General features: G+C 46.1%; 1 protein-coding gene across 1 annotated transcript in view; it reads right to left on the bottom strand.

Annotated features, from left to right (window-relative positions):
• BAALC (BAALC binder of MAP3K1 and KLF4) overlaps positions 1 to 24412 on the bottom strand; it is an 86953-nt gene that overhangs the window by 11681 nt on the left and 50860 nt on the right. The window contains exon 2 of the mRNA XM_047842605.1: positions 3263 to 3429. Within this exon, the coding sequence (XP_047698561.1) occupies positions 3263 to 3429 (167 nt within the window). The remainder of the gene's footprint in view (positions 1 to 3262; positions 3430 to 24412) is intronic.

Raw genomic sequence — 24412 nt, 5'->3', positions numbered from 1 at the left:
ACTGTTTCCCTTGGCTATCTCAGAGTCTCCGTTCTCATCTGTAAACTGGAGACAGTGTCAAGATTTTAGAGTCATTGTGAGGATTAAGTGAAATAGTATAACAAAGTGCTTAGTATCCTATGCCTGCCTGCAAGGTTGCTATCACAGGCCTAAGGAAGACTAAGCACAACGTAACGGCTTTAAATTCTTATGTTCCGTAACCGGAATTCACCGCTGCTGGTTGGCATGCAAAATGGTATGACCACTTTGGAAAACTATTTGTCAGTATCGATAAAAGTCGAATATATCCCCATCCTATGAGCCAGCAATTCTACTCCTAGGTATATACTGAAAAGAAAGGAATGTCCACCCAAAGGCATGCACGAGAATGTTAGTAGCTGTATTGTTCACAATAGCGCCAAACCGGAAACAACTCTGATGTCCTTCAAGCACAGTGGTTACATTCATAGAATGGAATAGACATAACAGTGAAAATGAGGAAATCTTTGCAACTCACAATACCATAGATGACACTCACTAGCATAGTGTTGAACAAAAGAAGCCAGACCCAAAAGAGCAGGGACCGTATGATTCCATTTATAAAAGTCTAAAAGATAAACAAAACTGGTCTATAATGCTAGATGTCAGAAGAGTGGTTAGGTTGCAGGGGTGAACAGTGATTGGCACATCCCAGTCACCATGGTGACGAGTGCAAGGGAGATTTCTGGGGTAGCGATAATGTTCTATGTTTTCATATGGATGATGGTACACGGGTGTGGCATCTTATAAAAGTTCATTGCGCTTATGACTGACTTGGGCGTTTTTCTGATGTATGTGACACGTGGTAGATAGCATTATTTTCCTTAATCCTTTGCTGTCTCTCCCCTAGGGACAGTGTATACTTCCTTGCCCTATTGATGTTGGGCTTGCCCATGTGACCTGTTTGGGCCAATAGGAGATTAGGTGGCGTGATATGAGCAGAGACAGGAAAAGTGTTCCAGAAGTTTGGTTTTGCCCTCTCGGTTTCCTCCCATAGTCATGAGAAGATATAGCTCAGAGAGCTGCTGCATTTGTGGCCTGATTCCCAAAATTATACATACATGGAACAGATTAAGCTAAACCCGGAGGCTGGAGCCTGAAGTGAGGCCTAGCCATTCAAGTTGCATGCAAGAGGAAAAAAATTATCGTCTGAAGCTCCTGGACACTGATATGCACTGATGTGCAGCATTACTGTGGCAATAGCTGACTGACACCTTATTCTTCAATAAAAAAGTCCTTTGCCATCTCTATGCTCCATCTTTATACTAGTCACCTGTTTTAATTTAAAGTCCCTGGCACCCACCTCCAGCACGTATATGAACTATTTATGTCCTAAGTCAAATGAACTGTTTCCTTTTCTGTAAACTGGGGATGATGCTTACTTTCTGGTGCTCTTGGGAGGATTTAATGCACCAGCAGACCTAAAAGCACTTTGCAAACTGCAGAGCACAATTTTAAAGTGACGAATTCTGGGGCCAGGAACCAAGCGTGTGGATCATGCCACACACCAGGCAAAGCTGCTTCCCGCCTGCCGCGACCGTCTGGACTCAAAGGGCGAGGGCACATGCGCTGGGAGGAGGCTAGGGAACCAAAGTCAGGGCCAGCACCAGAGCAGTCACCGAGCTTCTGTGGGGCCTCCCCTTGGGGGAGGCACTGGTTATTAGGTCTCTGGCAGACCAGCTCACAGGGTGCCTGGGTTGCTCAGTTGGTTAAGCATCTGACTCTGGATTTCAGCTCAGGTCATGATCTCACTGTTCGTGAGATCCAAGCCCCACATGGGACTCTGTGCTGACAGTGTGGAGCCTGCTTGGGATCCTGTCTCTCTCTCTCTCTCTCTCTCTCTCTCTGCCCCTCCCACACTTGAGTGCGCTCTCTTGCTCTCTCTCAAAATAAATAAACTTAAAAAAAAATGCTATTAGAAGGCCAGCTCATGCACAGGCCAAGTAGGCAAAACAGGAACACAGGAAGGCCAACCTCAAGTCTACCTCCCCCACCCGTGTCTTTCTACAGTGTCTGAAGAGCCACCATTGGTGTTTCATTCCACCAGGTTGCAGTGCTGTGTGCCTAGCCATCCCCTGCTAAGCCTTGCTGCCTTCCTTACGGCACTTCTCAGTTTACAAAGGGCAGGCCCCGCTGTTCTCTCGTTTTGGAATTATTTCTGTTGTGTGGATAAGGAACCCGAGACTCTGAGAGATTAAGTGGTTCCTGCCAGGCCACTTAGTTAATGAGCATCAGAGCTGAACTTGCAACAGGTTTTCTAACCAAGGGTTAAAGAGGTAACTCACTCGTGCAGGCAAGAATTCTATCATCAGAGGACCGGCTGCAGCCTCAGAAAACAGGTGGCACCAGTCTGAGGGCTAGGACCAATACGTTTTGACAGGGGAGGCGGAGGGGGGAGGTGGGATTGGGTTTGGAAAATCAGCATCCGGTGAGCAGTGGACTCTGAGGAGGGTGGGGCATGGGGAGGAGGAGGGGGCGAGGGAGGAAGGGAGTAAGAGGAGAAGCCCCCCCCCCCCACTCCCTCCACCCCGCTCCCCGACCCTGGAGCCTGCCGACCCTGGAGCCTGCCGTGGGCCTTTTAAGAGCATTCTTTCCCCTGGGAGGAGCTAGTGCCAGCAGGGGGAGCACGTCCCAACAAGAGCTCTGGAGGCAAGGGAAGAATCCAAAGGATGCCAGCTGGCTCAGGGATGCCATAGTCAGACACTAATAGTCTGCGGGTAATGCCGCCACCACATTCTGCAGTGACAGACCCCCTTGGGGACGCTCCCACTGCCTGCCTGGTGAAAGGGTGTGCGGTAAAATGTCTGGCTCGCCTCCTACCACACCGGTTTTCTCTCTCCTTCCCTGTCTACCCTGAGCCCTGCCAACTGCCTGGCCTAAGACTGGTTACAGGAACCTGTACAGCCCCCAGTGTCAACACGGTGAGAGCTGTGGTGAAGAGGAGATCCCGAGCAAAGCTGTATTTAAACACACGTTTTTTTCTTGAGAGTGCAGCTAGCAAGGGCCCATTTCCCCTGATTCAAAAAAAACACAGCAACCCTCAAGGCAGGGAGTGGGGTGGAGTGGGTCCTGCTATTTTCTTTGCAACAATATTCACACGGGGGCGTGGGGGGCATGGAGAATTTCCACTAGCAAGGCGAGCCGTCACTGCTCCTTCCCGGGGTACCATCTCAGCGTGGCCCAGGCCTGAAGCAAGCTTCTCCCCTTTCTCCGGTCCCAAGTGGGTTCTGTGGCTGTCACCTACCTCCGTGGTCCGCAGGCCATTCTGTTTCTGGGTCAGAGGGCCTGAGGTGAGGCTCTGGGGATTCGGGCACTGGGTCCCACAGCTCATCCTCTTCTCTGGGTTGGATATTCCACCTGGGGCTGTCGATCGGGGCACGCCGTTGGAGGACAGTCCATCTTCCAGCACACCTTGGGGAGAGAAGCAGAGGATGACCCGTGACAGCTGCTGTAAACAGGCCCCAAGAGCGTGGGGGGAAGAAAGCCGCAAAGAAGAAAATAAGTCCTCAGAATCCCACCAGGCAGAGCTACCCTTTTCTGAAAGAATATGTGTGTGCGTGTTAGCAAAAACGAGACTTTAAAATAATTTTGTAACCTGAAACGTTTACTTAACAATCCATCAATCACATTCTTCCATGCAATTAAGTATTCCGCCATCGTAGTTTTCACACACTTAGTCTGCCATCGTGTGGATGTGTTTTCATGTATGTATGTATGTATGTATGCACTTATTTATTTATTTTAAGAAAGCGCTATGCCCAACATGGGGCTTGAACTCATGACCCCAAGATCAAGAGTCCGGACGATCAACCAACTGAGCCAGCCAGGTGCCCCTGTATCACCATTTATTCAATCCCCTCTAGTTTGGTTATTTGTTTTCACAATAAATGTTACTGTGGTTGAAATTCCTTGGGGTTAAAGCTTTATTCTTAATTATTTCCTTAGTATAAATCCTACAAGTGGAATTACTGGTTATACCGAGTTTTGTTTTTTTTTTTAACTTAATTCCATCTCAAGACGTTGGACTGAGCATGTGTTCCTTCCGTGACAAATGCCAAGAAATGATAGAGCGAGGTTTAAATAAATAGCCTCACTGAAAAGCAAGAGGGCTACATCGAGGAATTCATGGATGGAGAGTATCTGATTGAAAAGAGAAAAGGTGGTCCAGGAAGCACGAGGGAGAGATACCAGGTGGGAGACAAGAGGCCAGGAGAGGCTCTGTAACAGCCACAGAAAGGCCAGCGGCAACCAGCCGAGGCCAGTCAGCGATGACGGAGCAGGCCGTGAGGTGGGATATTGGGATATAATAAGAAATACATATGTGGTCTTTCTCCCCAGTTCCTGGCATCGAGCTCTTAAAACCCTGGTAATCTCCTGCGTGCCAGGGGTGACAGGAGGATCTTTTGTCACAACATTGGGTCTTTGCCCCAGTTCATGACACAGAGCTCCTAGATCCCTTGGAATTCTGTGAGTGACAGGAGATAGGAGCACCATCTGTTCTAATGAAGCAACTCTTGGAGGTCCCCTTGACAGCTTCAGGATAGGGGCTGCTTGCCAGAAAGATCTAATCTTGACTAGGCGCTCGGAACTCCAAATTGAAACAGCCTACCAAACATGTGGCAAGACAAATACAAAGAAAAACCCAACCCAGACAGAGCTGAGCGAAACTTCAAACACCATTATTAATGAGAAAAGCTTCAGAAGAGGGGGAAAAAAATGAAAAAAACGAAACAAGAATGAGATTAACATTACGCTTTTTTTTTTTTTGGAAGTTTATTTATTTATTTTGGGAGGGGAGGGGCAGAGAAAGAGGGAGAGAAAGCCTGTTAGTGTGGGACCTGGTGTGGGGCTCGAACCCACAAACCGCGAGATTACGACCCAAGTAGAAATCAAAAGTTGGATGCTTAAACCAACTGAGCCACCCAGGCGCCCCAACATTAGACTTACTATCAACTACCAGTGGATGTAAGAAAATATAACCGGTGTCTTCAAGATTTCAAAGGATTTGCACATTTTAAAGTCTTTTGTGACGCATTGCCAGATTTACCTCTATGAATTTTTCTCTAATTACCCTACTGCCCTCTGCCAACAGTATATGAAATGGCGATATTACTCAAACCCCCACAAAACACTGATTATTTTCATTCTTTTTTTTTTTCTCATCTTTGCCAACTTAAGAGGCAAAATAAAGTATCTCATTGCTTGGATCCACACTTCTTGATTTAGTAGAGATACCATATTTATTTGTGTGCCTATTGGCTAAGTGTGTGTGTGTGTGTGTGTGTGTGTGTGTGTGTGTGTTTTAATTGTCAAGTCATTTGCCTATCTTTCTTTTGGGGTGTTAGCCTGGGTTCGCTTGTAATCACACTTCAGGAAAACAGGAAAAAAATCCTTTCCTAGATTGTTGAGAAATTATTTGCCAAGAAGCACACGTCAGAAGCACAGTTTATTTGGTACACAATGAGAGGGAGGGCTGGTTGACTAGGCAGAGCTGATGAGGCCACAGTCCCATCAAACCTGAGGAAGCAGTGATCCAAAGAACACATACATACATCCACATGTCACCCACTTGCTCTACAAAAACCTAAGAGGCCCTCAGCTGTGGCCATGGGATAGAAGTCAGAATTCGAAACATTGAAAGTCACAATAGAAAATGGTTGCTAGAGTTTCCTGACTGGCAGGCTGTAGAACGAGGGGGCCCTGTGGATGTGTTCCAGACGTGCGGAGAAATGGATTCTTGCCCCAAATCCTTGTGGCCCCTTCCTCCATCAGCTGGCAGCCTATTCCCCTTCTCTTTCCATACCCCCTTCCATCCTATACCAAAAGGGCCTCAGACGCATGCGTACGGACATCCCAGCACACATATTCAATCTCCATCTCTACTGCTCTCTGTGAACAGCTGCCCCTTGGCCCAGGGGAGTGAATGAATCAGGAGAAGAGGCCCATGAAAACCTGGAATCAGGCTTGGTGTGATTTGGGCTGGTAATCCCAGAGTCTCAGCACCCACAGAAAAATCTAGAACAGAGCTTCTTCGTGTGATCCAGGGACCAAACTGTTGTTACTGGTCTGCTGTGCCTTAAGTATATAAACTGAATGTAAGCATTTAGAAATTTCTGTTGCTGGGAACATCTGACGGTGACTGAACTTCTCTGACTTAATGGCGGATGGACCAGTTCTAGGGCTGTCAGATTCAGACGGTGAGTCCCAAGTGGTGTGAGCTATGTATTAGTCATGCACAGTGAGACCACACATTTGTTTGCATTGGACTGGGGGGGGGGGGGAAAGCAACGGATGCTGAAGAAGGGCTGTGGGCTTTGGAAGGTATGTCCCCTTGGCCCCTGGATAACTTACCCTGTTATCTAGGAAAGAGTGGGGCCAAGTGGGATGGGGCAGAAAAGGGAACACAAGACCAAGGCAGAGACCCCATCTACCTAAGTCTAGGGTGGAACTGCCTTCAGCTCTTGAGGCTCCTGAGTGGGACTCAAGGCTAGCCAGTACTACCTTGACTGTTTACGACAGTGGGATATACAAATGTTACCATTTTGGGGGGGCCTGGGTGGCTCAGTCAAGCATCCGACTTCGACTCAGGTCATGATCTCATGGTCTGTGGGCTCGAGCCCAGCATCGGGCTCTGTGCTGATAGCTCAGAGCCTGAAGCCTACTTCGGATTCTGTGTCTCCCTCTTTCTGCCATACCCCTGCTCATGTTCTGTCTCTCTCTCTCTCTCTCTCTCTCTCTCTCTCTCTCTCTCTCTGTTTCTCTCTCTCAAAAATAAGTAAACTTAAAAAAATTTTTAAAAATGTTACCATTTTCTATGTTATTCATGACCTGGTATCTGGGTTGAGGGTACATAAGAGCATCCATTGAATGCAGTATGGTGCTTCCAGCCTGTGTGGGGATGGCCACCCTCTTATCTAACACCTTCAGGACATGTTTCTGACCCCATACTCCTGGTCAGGCCCCTGTGGGACTTAGAGGCCCTGGAACATGGCTCCCTTCCTTCTCCCCCCGACAATGCAACCCAGTTGCTAACCCAGGAGGAGGAGGTGAAGGCAGAAAAAGGAGGCTGAGGGCACCAGGGGCCAAGAGCAGGTGGTGGAGAACACATCCCAGGGAGGCAGATAGGCGACAGGAAGTGGACCCAAGCATGAGTCAGAGCTCCAAGCCCCTGGCACGAGCCCCACTGTTCTATAGGATTTCACTTACAAACCACAGAATAAAAGATAAAATTATTACAAATTTCCAGAACGCTGAAGAGCATTAAATCCTAAGCACAGAATCCCTTCTGAGCTCGGCAGACCCTGAAGCCGGTCCTGCCAATACTTAAAGATCAAGGCAGATGTGCTGTGGCTGAGATACAAACGGCCACTCCTTCCCTCTCAGCAGCTCCCCCACTCCCTGGGCATCTCAGCAGAGGCTCGAAAACCATTCATTTGGTCCAGTGTTTGCAGTTTTTATTGATGGCTGATCAAAAATTAGAACTCCGGTTTCTTAATCCCCAATCCAAGGACTTCCTCATTGATTAAATAGGAATAACAATTCCTACTTCATAGGCTGTTGTAAGGCTGAAATAAGACAACATATACAAAGGTTCCCACATGTTTGGCACATACATTGTACTTATTATTATTCATGGGCCAACCCCAGCTGTCTTGTCTCCTCCTGGTGCCCCTCTCCGTTAGCCACATTAATGACATACTTGATTATGAGCCAAACAACTGGCACCTGTTAAGCGCTAAAGGACTGGCCCACTGAGCCTGGTAACTAAGCAGAGAAGCTCTGATGACAAGTAGAAAAACAGGGCGAGGCTTTAGGACTGCATTGCTAATAGTGAGCAGGGATCATCTGCCTGGTGTGGTCAAGATGTCACCGCAGGAATATGGGGCCATTCACTGTTACTTTTGCCTGCAATAACCCGGGTGATTTTGCTGCACGAATTTAATTTAACGTGTATTTTCTAGTTCCAAAAATAACAGAATCAATGTTGGAAAATTTGTAAACTACAGAAAAGCACAAAGGAAGAATGATTTTCATCCCATCACCCAGAGCTATCCCCTGTTAACAAGGTGATACATATCCTTCTGGCAGATGCTATTGGTGTCCACCCAGGTCCACCCACCCGGTCCCTGCATCCATCCCCTAGCTGTGGTGGATGTTGGTGGCTAACGGCTCATGGCTGCCCTCTTCTCCTAAGGCTTGTCCTTGACCGAAGGACCAAGCCCCCTTGACCAAGCCCCCTTACCAGGAGAGGCCTGGCCAGTTATATCAGGTAAATTCCACGGCCAATAATCAACTAAAAGTGTTCGTCAGTGTGTGTGTGGGTACAACAGTCCAGCCCCCTTGCCTCTGAGCTGGACAATTTCTGTCCCTTTGCTCCAAAGCAACCCATTGGATCAGGTTGAGACTCGACTAATCCTGAAACCACATCTCTGCCCAGCTCCTTCCCCTGGCCCATCCTTCTTCTCTTGTTCTCTCCCTCACACGGTTCTCCTTCGAGCAGTGTCTCCAGGAGTCACTTGCATAAAGTTCCCATCTCAGGCTCTGCTTCTAGAGAACCTAGGACAGTGGACATGCCCTGCATGCTGGATACATTCCTTCTGCCCTTCCACCCTCACTCTCCCCTCCTCCCCTCCCTGTTCCATGTCCCAGGACACTGTCCTGAATGAACCACATCAACAGGCTCCCTTGTCCACTGGCTTCTAGTGGGGTTTGCCAATGGGCACCGCTAGCTACTGAGTGGAGGGGGTCTGCAGCAACACACTGAGGTCGGGTGTTTGTTCCCCTAGATGCCCTACGTAGGGTAGCCATGGGTGCACTGTGTCCTTTATTACACTCCTCCACCAGGAAAAGGTACAGAACCAAAAAAAGCCAGAGAGACTGTGCCAGCAGGAGGTTCTTGATGACTTCAGGGAAGGCTAAGAGTGGTGGGAACAGAGGACAGATGGCAAGTTGTTGAGTAGGAAGTTACAGATGCTGCCTCAGTCGGGGTTCTCAGCTACAAGCAACAGAAATGGACTCCAGTGAATTAAAGTAGGAAAGTGATTCATGTAAATGATCTGAGAGGCTCTCAGACTTTCCGGGAGGGTTGGAGGTTGAGGCCCAGAGGCTATCTATCCAGGCACAATGTCCCACATCTCTCCATGGAGCTTGTCCTACCAAGCCCTATACCCTGGAAACTGGCCTCAGCATTGCTGCCGCACTTATACTAAAAAAAAAATTACTGTTGGGGCGCCTGGGTGGCGCAGTCGGTTAAGCGTCCGACTTCAGCCAGGTCACGATCTCGCGGTCCGTGAGTTCGAGCCCCGCATCAGGCTCTGGGCTGATGGCTCGGAGCCTGGAGCCTGTTTCTGATTCTGTGTCTCCCTGTCTCTCTGCCCCTCCCCCGTTCATGCTCTGTCTCTCTCTGTCCCAAAAATAAATAAACGTTGAAAAAAAAAAAATTAAAAAAAAAAAACAAACTGGAAAAAAAAAATTACTGTTGTTTTTCTGAAATTCAAGTTTAATTGGGTGTCCTGAATTTTATCTGGCAACCCTACTGGGTGCCAAGTGTCCCAAGCAGGGGGACATTGTTGTGAAAGCTGCTACTGTAGTAGACCCTGAGCTGCCCTACTCCATGCCAGCCCTCTCAAGCCCGAAAGATGGGAGAGTGACTCTTATTTTATGGCAAAGGAAACTGAAGCTTAACACAGGTTCTGTATATTTCCCAAGCTTGTGATCTGAGCAAGTATTCACATATCCTTCTAAGAAAACCCCCCAAGTAAGCAGTTCTCAAATTTTACTGGGCATGAGACCCACCCGAGGCGTCTGTTAAAATGCAGATCCCTACGTCTAACCTCCAGAAGTTCTGATTCAGCAGGGGCCCAGGCATATGCATTTTAACAAGTTCCCTCCACTCTGCCCATTGCCAGTGACGCTGAGACCTGGAGTTCTAAGACTGCACTTTTAGCCTCCTGACGTGGAGATTGATGCTCATGCCAGTCTTGAGGGTTACAAGCAAAATGCCCATCTATATTTCCCCTGTGAGCTCTACAGTAGTAAATTGAGGGACATCTGTGTGCCCCTAGGGTATGTCTTTTTTTTCACATCCTTCACAAAATTTTCATTCCATCCAGAAGACAAGCCAAATCACCAATTTTGCCAAAAGATGGGAAACAGCTGTGTCCAAAGCTTGCTGACAAATTCCAACCAAGGACTTCCTGCCAGTTTCATGCTATTTGAGAAGTGAATCTGGGAGGGAGGTGGCACATAGAAATTAAAATGATAGCTGGAAGCCATGCGGAGAACAGGACAAGGGGCAACTCCTCTTTAACCCAAGCACCTGGCTTTCTTTGGTGAAGGTGATCACAGGGTCCAAAGTCATTGGAATCACCTGCGAGTCATCTCCTAGATGACTAAAAACCAAAGCAAGACACTCCTAGTCTATTTGGGAAGAATCTCCTAAAGTCACATCAGATCAAATTCTGGCTCATCAAACACTGCCTGGGCTCAGGCCGTGAACGCATGGCTGATGATAATTTTGTCTGAACTGAGGTATGTATTAAATAAACTGCAACTATCCAGCCACTCAGAATTTGTCTCCTTGTTCTTCGAAATGAACCAAAATGGAGAGGTGTTTGTCATTTCTTCAATCTGATGAGTAATTTTTGGGTACACGCTGCGTGTAAGACATTGACATGTGGCTTTTTGTAAGGCCAATACAAGGAAATCCTTTAAAATGATGAGCGACTGTTACATTTATGGTCAACTGATTTTGAACAAGGCTGTCAAGACTATTTAACGGGGAAACAGTTTTATCAACTGGTGTGTGGTGACACCTGGATATCTACATTTGAAAGAATGAAATTGGACACCTACCTCATACCATGTACAAAAGTTATCCCAAAATGAATAAAAAATCTAAATGTAATTGCTAAAACTATAAAACTCTTAAAAGAAAACATAGGCATAAATCTTCATGACTTTGGATTAAGCAACGGTCTCTTAACAATGATCCCAGAAGCACAAGCAACAATAACAACAACAACAAAAAATAGATAAATTGGACGTCATAAAATTTAAAACATCTGTGCTTCAAAGGGCATCATAAAGAAAGCGAAAAGACAGTTCACAAAACCGGAGGAAAGTTTTGCGAATTTATATCTGATAAGGGACAAATAACCAAATAAAAACACATGTAAAGGATGTGAATAGGTATTTCTCCAAAAAAGGTATGCAAATGGCCAATAAGCACGTGAAAAGATGTTCAACATGGCCAGCTATCAGGGAAATACAAATCAAAACCATGAGCTACCCCCTCATACCCACCGGAATGGCTATCACAGAAAAAGGCAGATAAAAAGAAGAAAAGAAAAAGAGAAAGGCAGATAATAACAAGTGTTGGCGAAGATGTGGAGAATTCGGAACCTTTAAACGCTGCTGGTAAAAGAGTGCAGCCACTTTAGAAATCAGTCTGGTAGCTCCTCCAAAGGCCAGACATGTGATCCAGAAATTCCACTCCTAGGTATATACCCAAGAGAAATGAGAACCCACATTTACACAAAGACTTGTAGAAGAGTATTCAAAGCAGCATTATTCATAGCGGCCCCAAGGTAGACACACCCCAAATAGCCAACAACGACAGATGGAAGAATAAAGTATGGTATAGACACACAATGGAATATTATTTGGCAATAAACAAAAGGAAATACTAGTAAATGCTACAACACTGATAAACCTTGAAAACATTACGCTAAGTGAAAGAAGCCAGTCGTAGGTCACACAGTGTCCTACTCCATTTATTATGAATGTCCACAAATAGGTAAATCTCTAGGGAAAAATAGATGAGTGCTTGCCTGGGGCTGGGGTTGTTGGGGGGAAATGAGGAGTGACTATTAACAGACAGAGGACTTCTTTTTCAGGTGATGAAAATGTTCTAAAATTGTGCACAACTCCGAGAATAGACTCAAAACCATTTAACTGTACGTTTTAAATAGGTCAGTTGTATAATATGTGCATTTTAGCTCGATAAAGCTGTAACTTGAGAAACTGTGAGCAGCACATTTGGGGACGTTATATTGACTAAAGAAAATAAAGAAGCACATTTGGATCTGAGCAGCAGTGGCCAGGGAGAGCCTGACGGTAAACTTGCAGTCTACAGGGATAACGGCAGTACTAGCCTGACAGCTGCCAAAGGCCACGGGGTCCTGACTAGGAGGGTGTCGGACGGCTCCTGTTCCCTGAGATGGGCTGCCAGCCTGTCACATCTGCCCTTGGCCATGGGGATTGATGGTGGAAACGGCTTTCCCCAGTCCCAGCAGCATGCAAGAAGGACGCCTGCTGAGAGCATCAGCTGGAACTGAAAGGATCCTGAGAAGAAGCAAGGGAGCCCGTCTGTCCTCGGTGAATTCAGGCCTGAATTCTCTCCCCAAAGAGACGCCCAAGGACGACGAACAAGCTAATGCACTAGGAGGCAGCCAAAAGGAACGCTCAAAATCTCACTTTCCTTCTCTGCTGGTACTGTCAGAATCTGTCAGTCTAACCTTCCCTTCTCTCCCTTTGATCCCCTCCTCCATCCGCTTCTTCCTCATCATAGATCACTTGTTTGTTCCTTTATCCTGTGACTTTGAATAAGGCAGTCATTTGAAAAACATTTGTTCCGTGCCTACTAAGTGCCAGGCACTCTGCCGGAGGCCGGGGTTACACCGGAGGTTAACAGCGTAGTAGGACTGCCGTCTCTCAGCTCCATCTTCCCTCCACCCACCTTCCCTCTCTTCCTCCCTCTGTCAGTCTGTACCAAGTCCTCCAGTTCCTCGCCAGAGAGGATAATGGGAGATGGATGGTAAAGGCTGAATTTCCACTGGAAGGGGGAAAAGGGAAGACGAGAATCTGAACTGGTGTTGACAAAATTATCCGTGGCAGATGGAGGGCAAGACAAGCAAACATTTAGAAGACGATGCATCATATCCATCCACGTGTCTAACTTCCTCTTCCTCTCCCATGCGGCCCAGTCCGGATCCCACCTTCTTAGTCAGGCTGAAACTGCCTGTCCAGGGAACTGTTTACCTGAGCAACCCCAGCCAACCTGAAAAGTGGTGCCCTTGCCATGGAACACTCTCCTAGGGTGACCAACTGATGGCGGGAAAGAAAGTCCTAGGAGTAGGGTGGAGTCCCAGGAGGCCCCTCCGGTGTCTGGTGCAATCCTTGGCCAAGGCCCTGCCCATCATGGCCCCGTTTCTGTTTGAATGGGGAGGCTTACTTTGATCTTTTATTTCTACCCCACTTCCTTATGTGTGCAGGCAAAGCACCTTGCTTGTGGCCTGGCTGCTTTCCACAGTCAGCAGATCTAATCAGTCAGACACTTGAAAACACCCCAGGGTTGCACCCTCACATCGCTCCCAAGGTGCCTGGCCCCACCAGGCTAGAATTCATGGCCTGCCCTTTAGACCGTTTTACGTAGTGAAATGCTTCATTAGAGAAACAGTCTTCCAGTGAAATTTTCCTCACTGTTTTCTTTTACTCCTTGGTTCATTCACCTTTGGGATGGTTAGCCCTTTAAGGAAGTGTCAGCTTACTTCCTGGTTGTTGTTGTTGTTTTAACTCCTTAACACTTTCTGGGTTAGTACAACCAGCTTCTTTAGCAGGGTCTCTTCCAGGCTGGCGGTAGCTGGCACTAAACTGTCCCGTTAGGTAGACATTAGAAATGAGGTGATATATCCTTAACAGATATAAGAAGTATATCTGGGTCAATCAGACTTAGGGGATTTAAGTCAATTGCATTATTTTAATTCTTGAAATTTTAAAGTCATCCAAAGCAATCAATCAATCCTCTAGCATCTATGAGTGCCTACACTGTGTAGCACAGGGCTGTTATTAGCAGATATAAAACACTTGCCCTATCTGAATTCTTTATGCTTCTTTAATTTAATTGGAAACTTAGCAGTTTATTTAAAAATTACTGAGAGGGGCGCCTAGGTGGCTCAGTTGGTTAAGCATCCAACTTCACCCAAGGCCATGATCTCACAGTCTGTGAGCTCGAGCCCCGCGGTCGAGCTCTGTGCTGACAGCTCAGAGCCTGGAGCCTGCTTCAGAGTCTGTGTCTCCCTCTCTCGCTGCCCCTTCCCCCCTCACGCTCTGTCTCTCTCTGTCTCTGGAAAATGAATAAACCTTTAAAAAAATTGTTTTTTTAAATTACTAAGAAGTAGAGCCATGCAAAATTTAAAAAACAAAATATCATTTCTTACCTATCGGAATGTCAAAAGTCTGATAATATTCGATGTTTAAAGGGTGTGGTTTAATGGGTTCTCTCGTATGTTGCTGGCAGGAGTGCAAATAAAGCTATTTTGGAGGACAATGAGCAGAGTCTATTCAAGTCTAAAATGTGCACACCATTATGACTCCACAATTTTGCTCCTCAGTGTCTACTGTAGGAAACCTCTTACCACTGCATGAAGAGGCCTGTTGAAGACATTCTTCATACTGGAACAGTGAAAACTGTAACCGACGTAGCCATTCACCAGATGGGTAATTACTAAATAAACTGTATTTTACCTCTACGACACAATTCCATACAGTTTAAAAGTATGAAGACTTACACAGATAAAAATCCAATATATAACAAGTGGAATAAAGCAAACAGAGGGTAAATATGTAAAAATGACAGCTTTTATATAGGAAAAAACTATGTTATATAAGTTATATTTTTTGCACAGGAATGAGCACGGCTGGTGCTCAACGGGAGCCTAGAAATGTGAGTGTCATTTCATTTCTTCTATTATCTTCGTGTCAACAACACCCAGTCTTTCCTTTTAAACACTGCCCAAGAATCCTCTCCTCCGTGAGGACTAACCGTGCCTGATTTCAGGCATGTGAGTAATCCCCAAATGATATTTCAGTATCACTTCTGAAATAAGTGATATATTTATTCAAATACAGAGCTACGTCATATTCTGCCTTTTCTCATTCATAATGGCATTGGACCCACCTAGAGTATTTATTTAGCTATTTATTTCTTGGTTATTAGATTACATTGCATCATCAAATATGCTATCAAAAATAGTCATCAAATACATCGGCACTCAAGAACAAGAATGGCACACAAGCATGAACCCATCGCTATGGGCCCATTCTACAAAGAAAGCTCAGCCATTTTGAAATCAAAGGATGAGATGTCTGACTCTCTGTAGGGCAGTCCGACAACTCACCGGGGCATCCTAACAGTGAGTGTGGATGGAACTAATTATACTGGTTGGCTAGAACCTGGGGATTACTCACATGACTGAAATCAGGCACGGTTAGTCCTCACGGAGGAGAGGATTCTTGGGCAGTGTTTAAAAGGAAAGACAGGGTGTTGTTGACACGAAGATAATAGAAGAAATGAAATGAGACTCACATTTCTAGGCTCCCGTTGAGCACCAGCCCGTGCTCAGAGCTGAGGAAATAAAGACGGGAAGACTCCTGAAATGACTGGTCGCTAAGAGCGAGGCACTGGAATTTGGCTCCCAACTCTATTTCATTGTCACGCCAACTGTGTAAGTCAGGGTCATGATCCCTTATTTTTTCAGAAGAGGGCACTGAGGCTCATGGAGGTGAAGTAATCTGCCTGAGGTCCTGCAGCGGGGGTCTGAGCCAGGCTGTCACCCCAGGTCTGTCAGACTCTAAAACCTTTACTTTCAATGCATTTGGGTTTACTCACATAATTAAAAAAAAAAAGAAAAGAAAAGAAAAGAAAACTACAATGAATCATGTTCTCCCTCTTTAAGGCTGGGCATTAAGGAGGTTGAGGAGGAGAAGTATGATGTCATCAAAACAAATGAAAGACTTTCTGTTTGTTGTTTTAAAGATAATCCACAGCTCAGAGGTCTTACTCCTCAGGGAGCAGCCGGGCTTGAGAATACTGAGAATCCAACGAACTTGCCGGGAGAATCGAGTGGGTCCCACGGAAGTACAAATAGTGGGAAGGTGAGCGTATTTCATGAAACTACCTGGGTGCATTTTCTACCCCTCAGAACCCTGAAATTGTTGTTCTGCCAGGTGCTCAGCCCTCTGGGTCACCTCCTCCTCCAATACTCAGAAGCCACTGCCGGGCTCGTTCTCTGCATTCAACACCTCCCATTTCAAGGGCGCCGCCTGTTGGCCTTGGGCAACCTCTACTCCAGGCAGGGTCACGACTACCTGCCCAAAAAACCAGAGCGCTGCAGACATTCAATGATCCAATTAAGGGGGTGAGAGAGGCTGTGAAACAGAGATGGGATAGTGGCCTGTGGATTCCACAGGGTTTAGATGGAGAAGGAACAGGAAGCAGAAGAGTGGTGTCAGGAACAGAAGGGGAAAGGAGAGAGATTTGGAGTGAGAGGAGCCAGCGCCTGGTTTGTAAAAAACAAAAATGTCTAAGAGTTAGAAGATTTCAAAGAGGTTTTGCTGTACATCAAAAGTAAACTCTTCTCTGGGCGCCTGGGTGTCTCAGTGGGTGAAGCATCTGACATCGGCTCAGGTCTTGGTCTCACGGTCTGTGAGGTCAAGCCCCGCATCGGGCTCTCTGCTGTCAGCACAGAGCCTCCTTCAGATCCTCTGCCCCCCTCTCCTTCTGCCCCTCTCCTGTGTGTGCTCTCTCTCAAAAATAAATAAACATTAAAAAATAAATAAACCCTTTCCAAAATCGTGCCATTTGTGACAACATGGATGAAATTGGAGGGCATTATGCTAAATGAAATACACCAGACAGAGAAAGAAAGGAAAGAAAAGAAAAAGTTGGATCCATAGAGACTAGAGAAGTGGCTGCCAAAAGAAAGGAAGAAAGAAAGGAAGGAAGGAAGGAAGGAAGGAAGGAAGGAAGGAAGAAAGAAAGAAAGAAAGAAAGAAAGAAAGAAAGAAAGAAAGAAAAGAAAGAAAGAAAAGAAAGAAAGAAAAGAAAGAAAGAAAAGGAGAGAAAAGAGGTTGCCAGGGCCTGTGGAGTGGGAGAAATAGGATGTGGTTGGTAAAGGACACAGACTTTCAGCTGTAAGGTAAGGTCTGAGGATCTAATGTATAATGTGGTGACTGTAGTTAATAACACTGTGTTGTATAATTAATTGCAATTAGCTAAGACAGCAGAATCTAAGAGTCCTGTCTCTCGCACACAGACAAAAGGTAAATCTTTGAGCTCATGGATGTTCATTAATTCAACGGCAGGAATCCTTTCACAGGGTATGTCAGATCACATTGAACAGTTTAAATATCCTACAATTCTGTCAACTGAATATCTTAACAATTCAATAAAGCTGAAAAAACAAACCCTTTCCCTTGTGATACTTTTTTTTGTGAGACACAAGATTTGAACTCTTCTTTCTTCATCTACATCTCTACATCTCTGAACCTGACTCCCTTTTGACACTGAACCTCTTGGGGCCCTGAGAATCTGTGAGTTGAATGACTTATTCGTGTTCATTTAACACGTATCCCTGGTGGCTGCAGTGAGGGCAGGCACTGCCTTTGGAGCCAGGCAGGCCTGGGTTCAAATCTCAGCTGTGCCCCTTGCAAGACGTGGGACCTTGGCTGAAGTGACAAAATCATAACATCTACCATTTGTTTGTGGCTACCGAGCAGCAAACTCTCTACTCTGGTCACTCCCATTTCGCAGACTGGGATATTGCCGTAGAGAGAGGCCAACTAACTTGCTCAAAGACGAATGAATAGCCATTGGTGGAGCCAGGACTCAAATACTCGGATCTACAGGACGCTAAAGACACCATGTTCCCATCTGCTGCCTCTGTCACTGCCCCACTACTTAGCATCACTAAGCCTCACTTTCCTTGGGTATAGAATGAAAATTCTGACACCTGCATCGAAGAGCGGTGAGCAAAGAACGGAGTAGGTGAGCCTGGCATACGGTCAGGTTGATTTTACAACTCATCACCCCCAGGCACAGTGAAGTGCAGAGGCTGATTTCAGATCCTTCCTGGAGGGTGAGGCCGGGCACGGGGTAGGTGAAAGAAAATGGAGAAAAGGCATAGGGACAAGAGAGCATCATCAAAGATCAACTTGTCACATTAACGATATTGTCCCAGATCTCGTCGAAGCGTAGCAACCCCTAATGGGTCCAAGACCCGGAGCTCAGGGGTCCCCCTCCGAAGCCAGTCAAGAGGACAGAGGTGGCACTAAAGTGGAAGTCTTGTGTTGCAGAGCAGACTGCTGTCACCTCGGGCTCTGTTCACTGCATACTGTCGGAGGGCTCCTATGTGACACGTGTGACAGAGATAAAAGATAAAGCATACTATTCGCAAGCCCTCACTGTGCCTCACCTTCGCAGAAGGATAGATCATTTGGGCTGAACAGAAATGGACAGAGCCAGGTGGAAAACAGACCATAGGGGAGCGGTCTGGGCAGCCATACATATTTCCTGTACCTTTTCCACATGCCAGGCCCTGTTCTAGGGCTGGGAATGCAGCAGTGAAGGAGAGACACTTTTGTCTTTGTCCTTCGAGTGATATTTGGGATGTGGGGAAGAGAGATGTCCGAGGGGTACTGCTAGTGGCAAAGTATAAAACAGGCCAAAGAGAGGCAGAGGCCAAATCACGAGTGGCTCTGTGCACCTCGTTAAGGAGTTTGGATGATGTCCAGTGGCAATGGCATTGAACGATGTGTGGGCAATGGCAACCTAGGAACAGTGTGGGTGGTCTGTGTGAAGGGCTCAAGCCTAGAGGCAGGGAGTATGGTGAGAAGAGCCTTGCCTTTGGGGGCCTGCCTCTTTCTAGAGCTTCCCTTGGCCATCTGAATGCATTTTGGGGGGATGATTATCTTCCCAGCTGGACTCACCAAACTGGAAACCACTCTCAGAAGGCTGTGACTGGTAATAATGCCAGTTCAGAAAGATGGCTTTTGCCAAAATACACATCTGACAAGTGCAATGGAGTATTTGGAAAGAAAGAGAGAAAAAAGAGAAAAACAATAGTAAATTAATTAGGATAATCATCTGTAACCACAATCTTGATAAAAAGGTTTTCTGTAACAATTTCTAAAGGACACAGCCAGAAGGAACAGGATTAAGTGCGACAACTTATTTACTGTGTAGCTCACTGTATTAATGTTTAAGATGTCAGTAATATCCAAAATCTCTTCTGTAGCAGCCACATAAGACAGAGATGTTGCGGGTTTTCTATAGGAAGCATACATTTAAAAACCCCAAATGGGGGGGGGGGGGGGAGGGGGCGCCTGGGTGGCTCAGTCGGTTGAGCGTCCAGCCTCGGCTCAGGTCATGATCTCACAGTCTGTGAGTTCGAGCCCTGCGTCGGGCTCTGTGCTGACAGCTCAGAGCCTGGAGCCTGCTTCGGATTCTGTGTCTCCCTCTCTCTCTGCCCTTCCCCTGCTCATGCTCTGTCTCTCTCTGTCTCAAAAATAAATAAAAACATTAAAAAAATTTTTTTTTAAATAAAAACCCCAAATGGGCCAATCTGATCTTGTATTTCTGAAATGCAATTACTGGCTCTTAAATCCCTAGTTCCTGTCTCTGCAATTCTCCCTGGATAAAAGCAGGTTTGAGGTTACTTTTTTCTCCTAAGAAGTCAAGTTCAAGCTCCCCACCTTTGACAAGTTCCTGCAAGGTTCTAGGAGTAGGTGCAGTTGGCTTTGCTTTAAATCCTATTACCATTCTTGGTATTTACAGAAGGAGGCAGTTTTTCCAACGAAAATGTTTGGACCACATCATGTACAGAGTCAGTCACCTGTTTGTGTGAGCTGATGCCACCCTAAATGCACACATTCCATTCTGAAACAGTTTTGCTTAGTTTAGCATCCTAGAGCCAGGGGATATGAAGCCTGAGACAAATCAAAATGCCTTCCAGGATTTTCTTCTAAGGCAGTTTTCTTTCAGTGTAAAACAATAGCAAAACTGATTTTTCTTCAGCTTTCCCAGTCAAAACATCTGAATCAGACTTCAGGGGTGTACAAGAAGGTAGCTGGCCCTGTGGCAAAGTTCATGAATCCAGGGCGCCTGGGTGGCTCAGTCGGTTAAGTGTCCACTCTTGGTTTCAGCTCAGGTCATGATCTCACAGTCTGTGAGTTCGAGCCCGGCACTGGGCTCCACGCTGTCAGTACAGAGCCTGCTTGGGATTCTCTCTCTCTCTCTCTCTCTCTCTCTCTCTCTCTCTCTCTCTGACCCTCCCTGGCTTGTGCTCTCACTTTCTCTCCCTCTCTCAAAATAAATTAATTAATTAAAAAAAAAAAAAGTTCATGAATCCAAGGTTCACATAGGGACACCACGGATGCAGTACTGGGACTGGCTTACTCAGGCTCCAGACCACTGGCTCATGGCTTTGTAGCTTCTGTTCAGAGAAGCCAGTACATGGTGGTCATGCATCACTGAGAAGATGGCCACTTACCCACGAACCCTGTTCCCTACTCTCTGTTCTAATGCATTCGTCTCTCAGAGACCAGATCCATCTTCACTAGTGTGGCCCACATTGGATACCCAGCTCTCTGCTCCCTTCAGTTCACCTCAACCAGTATTTGCTGAACCCCGACACACGCCAGACATTTCACTAGGCTCTGGTGACAGAGGCCTAAGTTACAGTCTTCACCCGGCAGGCACTCACATCTGGTAAGAGTCAGAAACAGAGATCAACGCAGTCCTTACAAATCGATTTATCCTTGTGGTAATCCAGTCTCAGAATGGCATTATACTGAAGAAAACAATGTTCAACACCGATAAGTTATTGGAAAGTAATCTGTTTTACTTACTACTTGCTCTTCTTAGAGATGAGCTAAGGGAGTTCCATTCACAATTCACTACAACAATTTCTAATATCCCTAGATAAATACCAAACGCGCAATCTGGAACACGAAATTATGGGCATAATGGAAATAAGATAAAAACTTAAAAGATGTGGAAGATGATGGATTAAAGAGGATGAGACTGGAAGAAGAAAATTGGTGAGGACTACCACACTCTCTGGAGGCAAGAGGTGATGAGGGCCTCAACTTGAACGATGGGGTGGGGGTAGGGAGAACAGGGTGTGTTCAAGAGACAGGGAGAAGAGAGGAATCGATTCAGGCAGAGATGCGGACAGTCCTGCAGACCGAGCTGTGGTCTCATTTTTCCATTTGGAATTCCCTCCAGTCACTTTAGACTCAATATGTCCAAACTGAACGTATCACTTTCGATCTCACGCCCCTTCGTGACTCTCTCATCTAGGTCGGTCATGCCACCAATTTTCTAGCCTCTGGCTTTAAAAACACGTAAGTTATTTCCTTTCTCTTCTCCATCCCTACAGTCAAGTCTAGCACTAAGCCCTGTCATCTCTTCCTTTGACACACCTTCCCATAGCTCCTTGCTCTCCACTTACGTTCCCACTGGAGAGGTCCAGCGCACCGCTAGCTTATTACAGTAACATATGGATGGCCTCCTTGATCCCAGTGTCTCTCCACTGTCTGGCACATCCATGTCATGGCAGGAAGATGAATCTTCCCAAAGCATGGCCTTCTTCCTCACTGCATCAGATCCAGACAACCTCTGCCCAGCGCTCAAGAGATTCACCGAATGGGCTCACTGTAATGATCTGGGCTTCGTTCTAATCACATACCTTATACTCCAGGCAGATGGTGTCCTTTGTGCCCCATAAGTGCCAGGCTCAAACCCACCTTGTGTTACTGCTCAGGATGACCTCCTACCCACAGTGTTCTTCCTCCTTCCTTTACCTTTCCAACCTGGTGAGGGGCAACACTGATCAGTGTTGGCTCTATGACCTAGTCATCGGCAGTCAACATCACACAATGTAGCACTAAATGATTCCTTGCTTGTCCCAGGTGCCCCGGTTTTCTCTCCCCAGCAAGGCTATTCATTTATTCAGAAACAAAATCTATTACTCTGCCTAGCTACTTCTACTAACCTGGGAAGGAGAAAGACCTCCAGGGAGGTTGGCATTTTGGTTTCTGCTCTCATTTACATTATATTATTCTCAAATGGAGTGTGAGAAATATAGCAGTAATTTTTGATCAATTCTTACAATTTGCTCTCTAATTCATTTTTAATTATTACATGATACACTTACTTTTAAACATTTATTCATTTTTGAGAGAGAGAGAGAGAGAGAGAGAGAGAGACAGCGTTTGTGGGGGAGGGGCAGAGAGAAAGAGGGAGACGCAGAATCTGAAGCAGGCTCCAGGCTCTGAGCTGTCAGCACAGAGCCTGACGAAGGGCTCCAACCCACCAACCGTGAGATCCTGACCTGAGCCGAAGTCAAACACTTATTAACCGACTGAGCCATCCAGGTGCCCCGATTAAATGGTATATTTAAAGTGAAACTATAATGCACGTTCAAGTCTTACAACCTCTTGGTAAACATGAACATCACCATCTCTACAAACTGTAGTGAATATATTCCTTTTTCTTTTTCATCAGAGATCTTAATGTTACTAAAAACGGACAAAAGGGAGTTTCTACTTGTGGAGACCCCACCATATGTCAGGCACTGAATTAGGTGCCTCACTCTCCTCTCCTGAGTTGGGTACAAAGACTTTTTTTTCTTAAAAGTTGGTTTTTATTTAAAAATTATGCTTAAAAATAGTACTTGGATTTGAAGTTGAAGAAATGCACTTTGAAGTCTAATGGAAATTAAAAGTACTTAATTGACATTTTTGACTTTACAAAGAAAATAATGAAACATTGTTTTAGAAAGTTGCCTGTTGAAATAAAGCTGTGAGATTTCACAAGCAGTTTTAGGAAAAATCGAAAACATGAATAAATCAAGAAATAGAGAAATATAAATACTCATCACAGTTGAATATATCTTGGCATAGTATCAAGAAAAAATCAAAGTGTTTATAAATTTCATGTACTGAAGGTTGAAGAAGGGAAAAAGACACCAAATTATGGGGCTTTAAAAACCATAACTGGAGGAACATACAGGTAACGTAAGGTTCCTTTAGACTCCCTACACCTTGCTAGCCCCAGCTCCCTCTGCCGCGCATTCCAATTTGCTTAAACATAACATTATCAATCCTTTCTCATTTTAAGAGGCTCTGTTCTTTCTTAAAGAGTCTTTTCCTGGGGCACCTGGGTGGCTTAGTCTGTGAAGCGTTTAAGCATTAAACTTCGGTTAAGCGTCCGACTTCAGCCAGGTCACGATCTCGAGGTCCGTGAGTTTGAGCCCCGCGTCGGGCTCTGGGCTGATGGCTCAGAGCCTGGAGCCTGTTTCCGATTCTGTGTCTCCCTCTCTCTCTGCCCCTCCCCCGTTCATGCTCTGTCTCTCTCTGTCCCAAAAATAAATAAACGTTGAAAAAAAAAAATTTTTAACTTCGGCTCAGGTCGTGATCTCGCAGTTTGTGAGTTCAAGCCCCGAGTCAGGCTCTGTGCCTGGACAGCTCTGAGCCTGGAGCCTCCCTTGAATTCTGTGTCTCCCTCTCTCTCTGCCCCTCCCTTGCTCGTGCTCTCTCTTTCTGTCTCAAAAATAAATAAAATATTAAAAAAAGAGAGAGAGAGAGTCTTTTCCTGATCTCTCTAATAATCAATCCCACAGCTCGTTTGATAGACCCTAACATGCTAAACCCCATGTAGTGGGCTTGCTCCACACCATTGGGTATCTTTTTTTCAGTAACTCCATCTTCCCACTTTCAGACCTGGTGGTCTGGGTTGAAGCATGTGACCAACAGCAAAACCAATCACCACACTGTATTCTCAGGGGCCTTGTGATTGTTCGGGGACATCGCATGACCCCAGTCACTAACTCTCAAGACCTTTGCAGGCATTCTTGTAGAGAGTCTGTCTCTTTCCCAGTGGACTTGGGTCTAGACGCTGTGTGGTGGGTCTGTGGCAGTGGTCTGACCGCTGCAAGGAGAAGCCCTTTCCAAGAATGGAGCCCACACAGAAGAAGGGGTTTGAGACAAGGAGAGGGAGACATGGGGTTCCAGGCACCAGGTGAGCCTTGAACCCAGCCTCACCCCAAACCAATACGGTCCCTTGTTTTTGTTTAGGGTTTTGTTTTGGTGGATGTTGATTTATTACTTGCCAGCAAGAGTCCTAACTGACACAGAGAGCAAACCACAAGCTATCCCTCAGCCATGCACATGCAAGTTCTGCAGCACCTGGGCGTCAACTCGCAAAAAATCCTCTCCTTTGAGCTTAAGCTGGAATCCGCACTGGAGTTCTGTCACAGCAGGACCAACTGGTGGGAACTTGCAGCATATTTGCATTAGGGCCCAAGGAGCCTCCGGAAAATAACTTGCCCTAAGGCAAGAGGAGCCAGGCCCAGCAGGCCTTCCCCTGTAAAAAGGGCCAAGCTTCAAGGTTGGAAGGGAGGAACAATGTTAAAGAGAATCAATGCTTGTCTCTGGGACTGTCTGCTGGCCACAACCCGACCCCAGGGAGAGAATGTGGGCCATGAGCAAAAATTCAGAAAGCTGCTTTTCAAAAAAATTATCTAAGACACAGGGTACAAGCAACGCTACT

The sequence above is a fragment of the Prionailurus viverrinus genome, chromosome F2 (genome assembly GCF_022837055.1).
Source record: "Prionailurus viverrinus isolate Anna chromosome F2, UM_Priviv_1.0, whole genome shotgun sequence".
Lineage (NCBI taxonomy): Eukaryota > Metazoa > Chordata > Mammalia > Carnivora > Felidae > Prionailurus > Prionailurus viverrinus.
The sequence above is the reverse complement of the archived record's forward strand: the minus strand, read 5'-3'. Positions and strand labels throughout refer to the sequence as shown.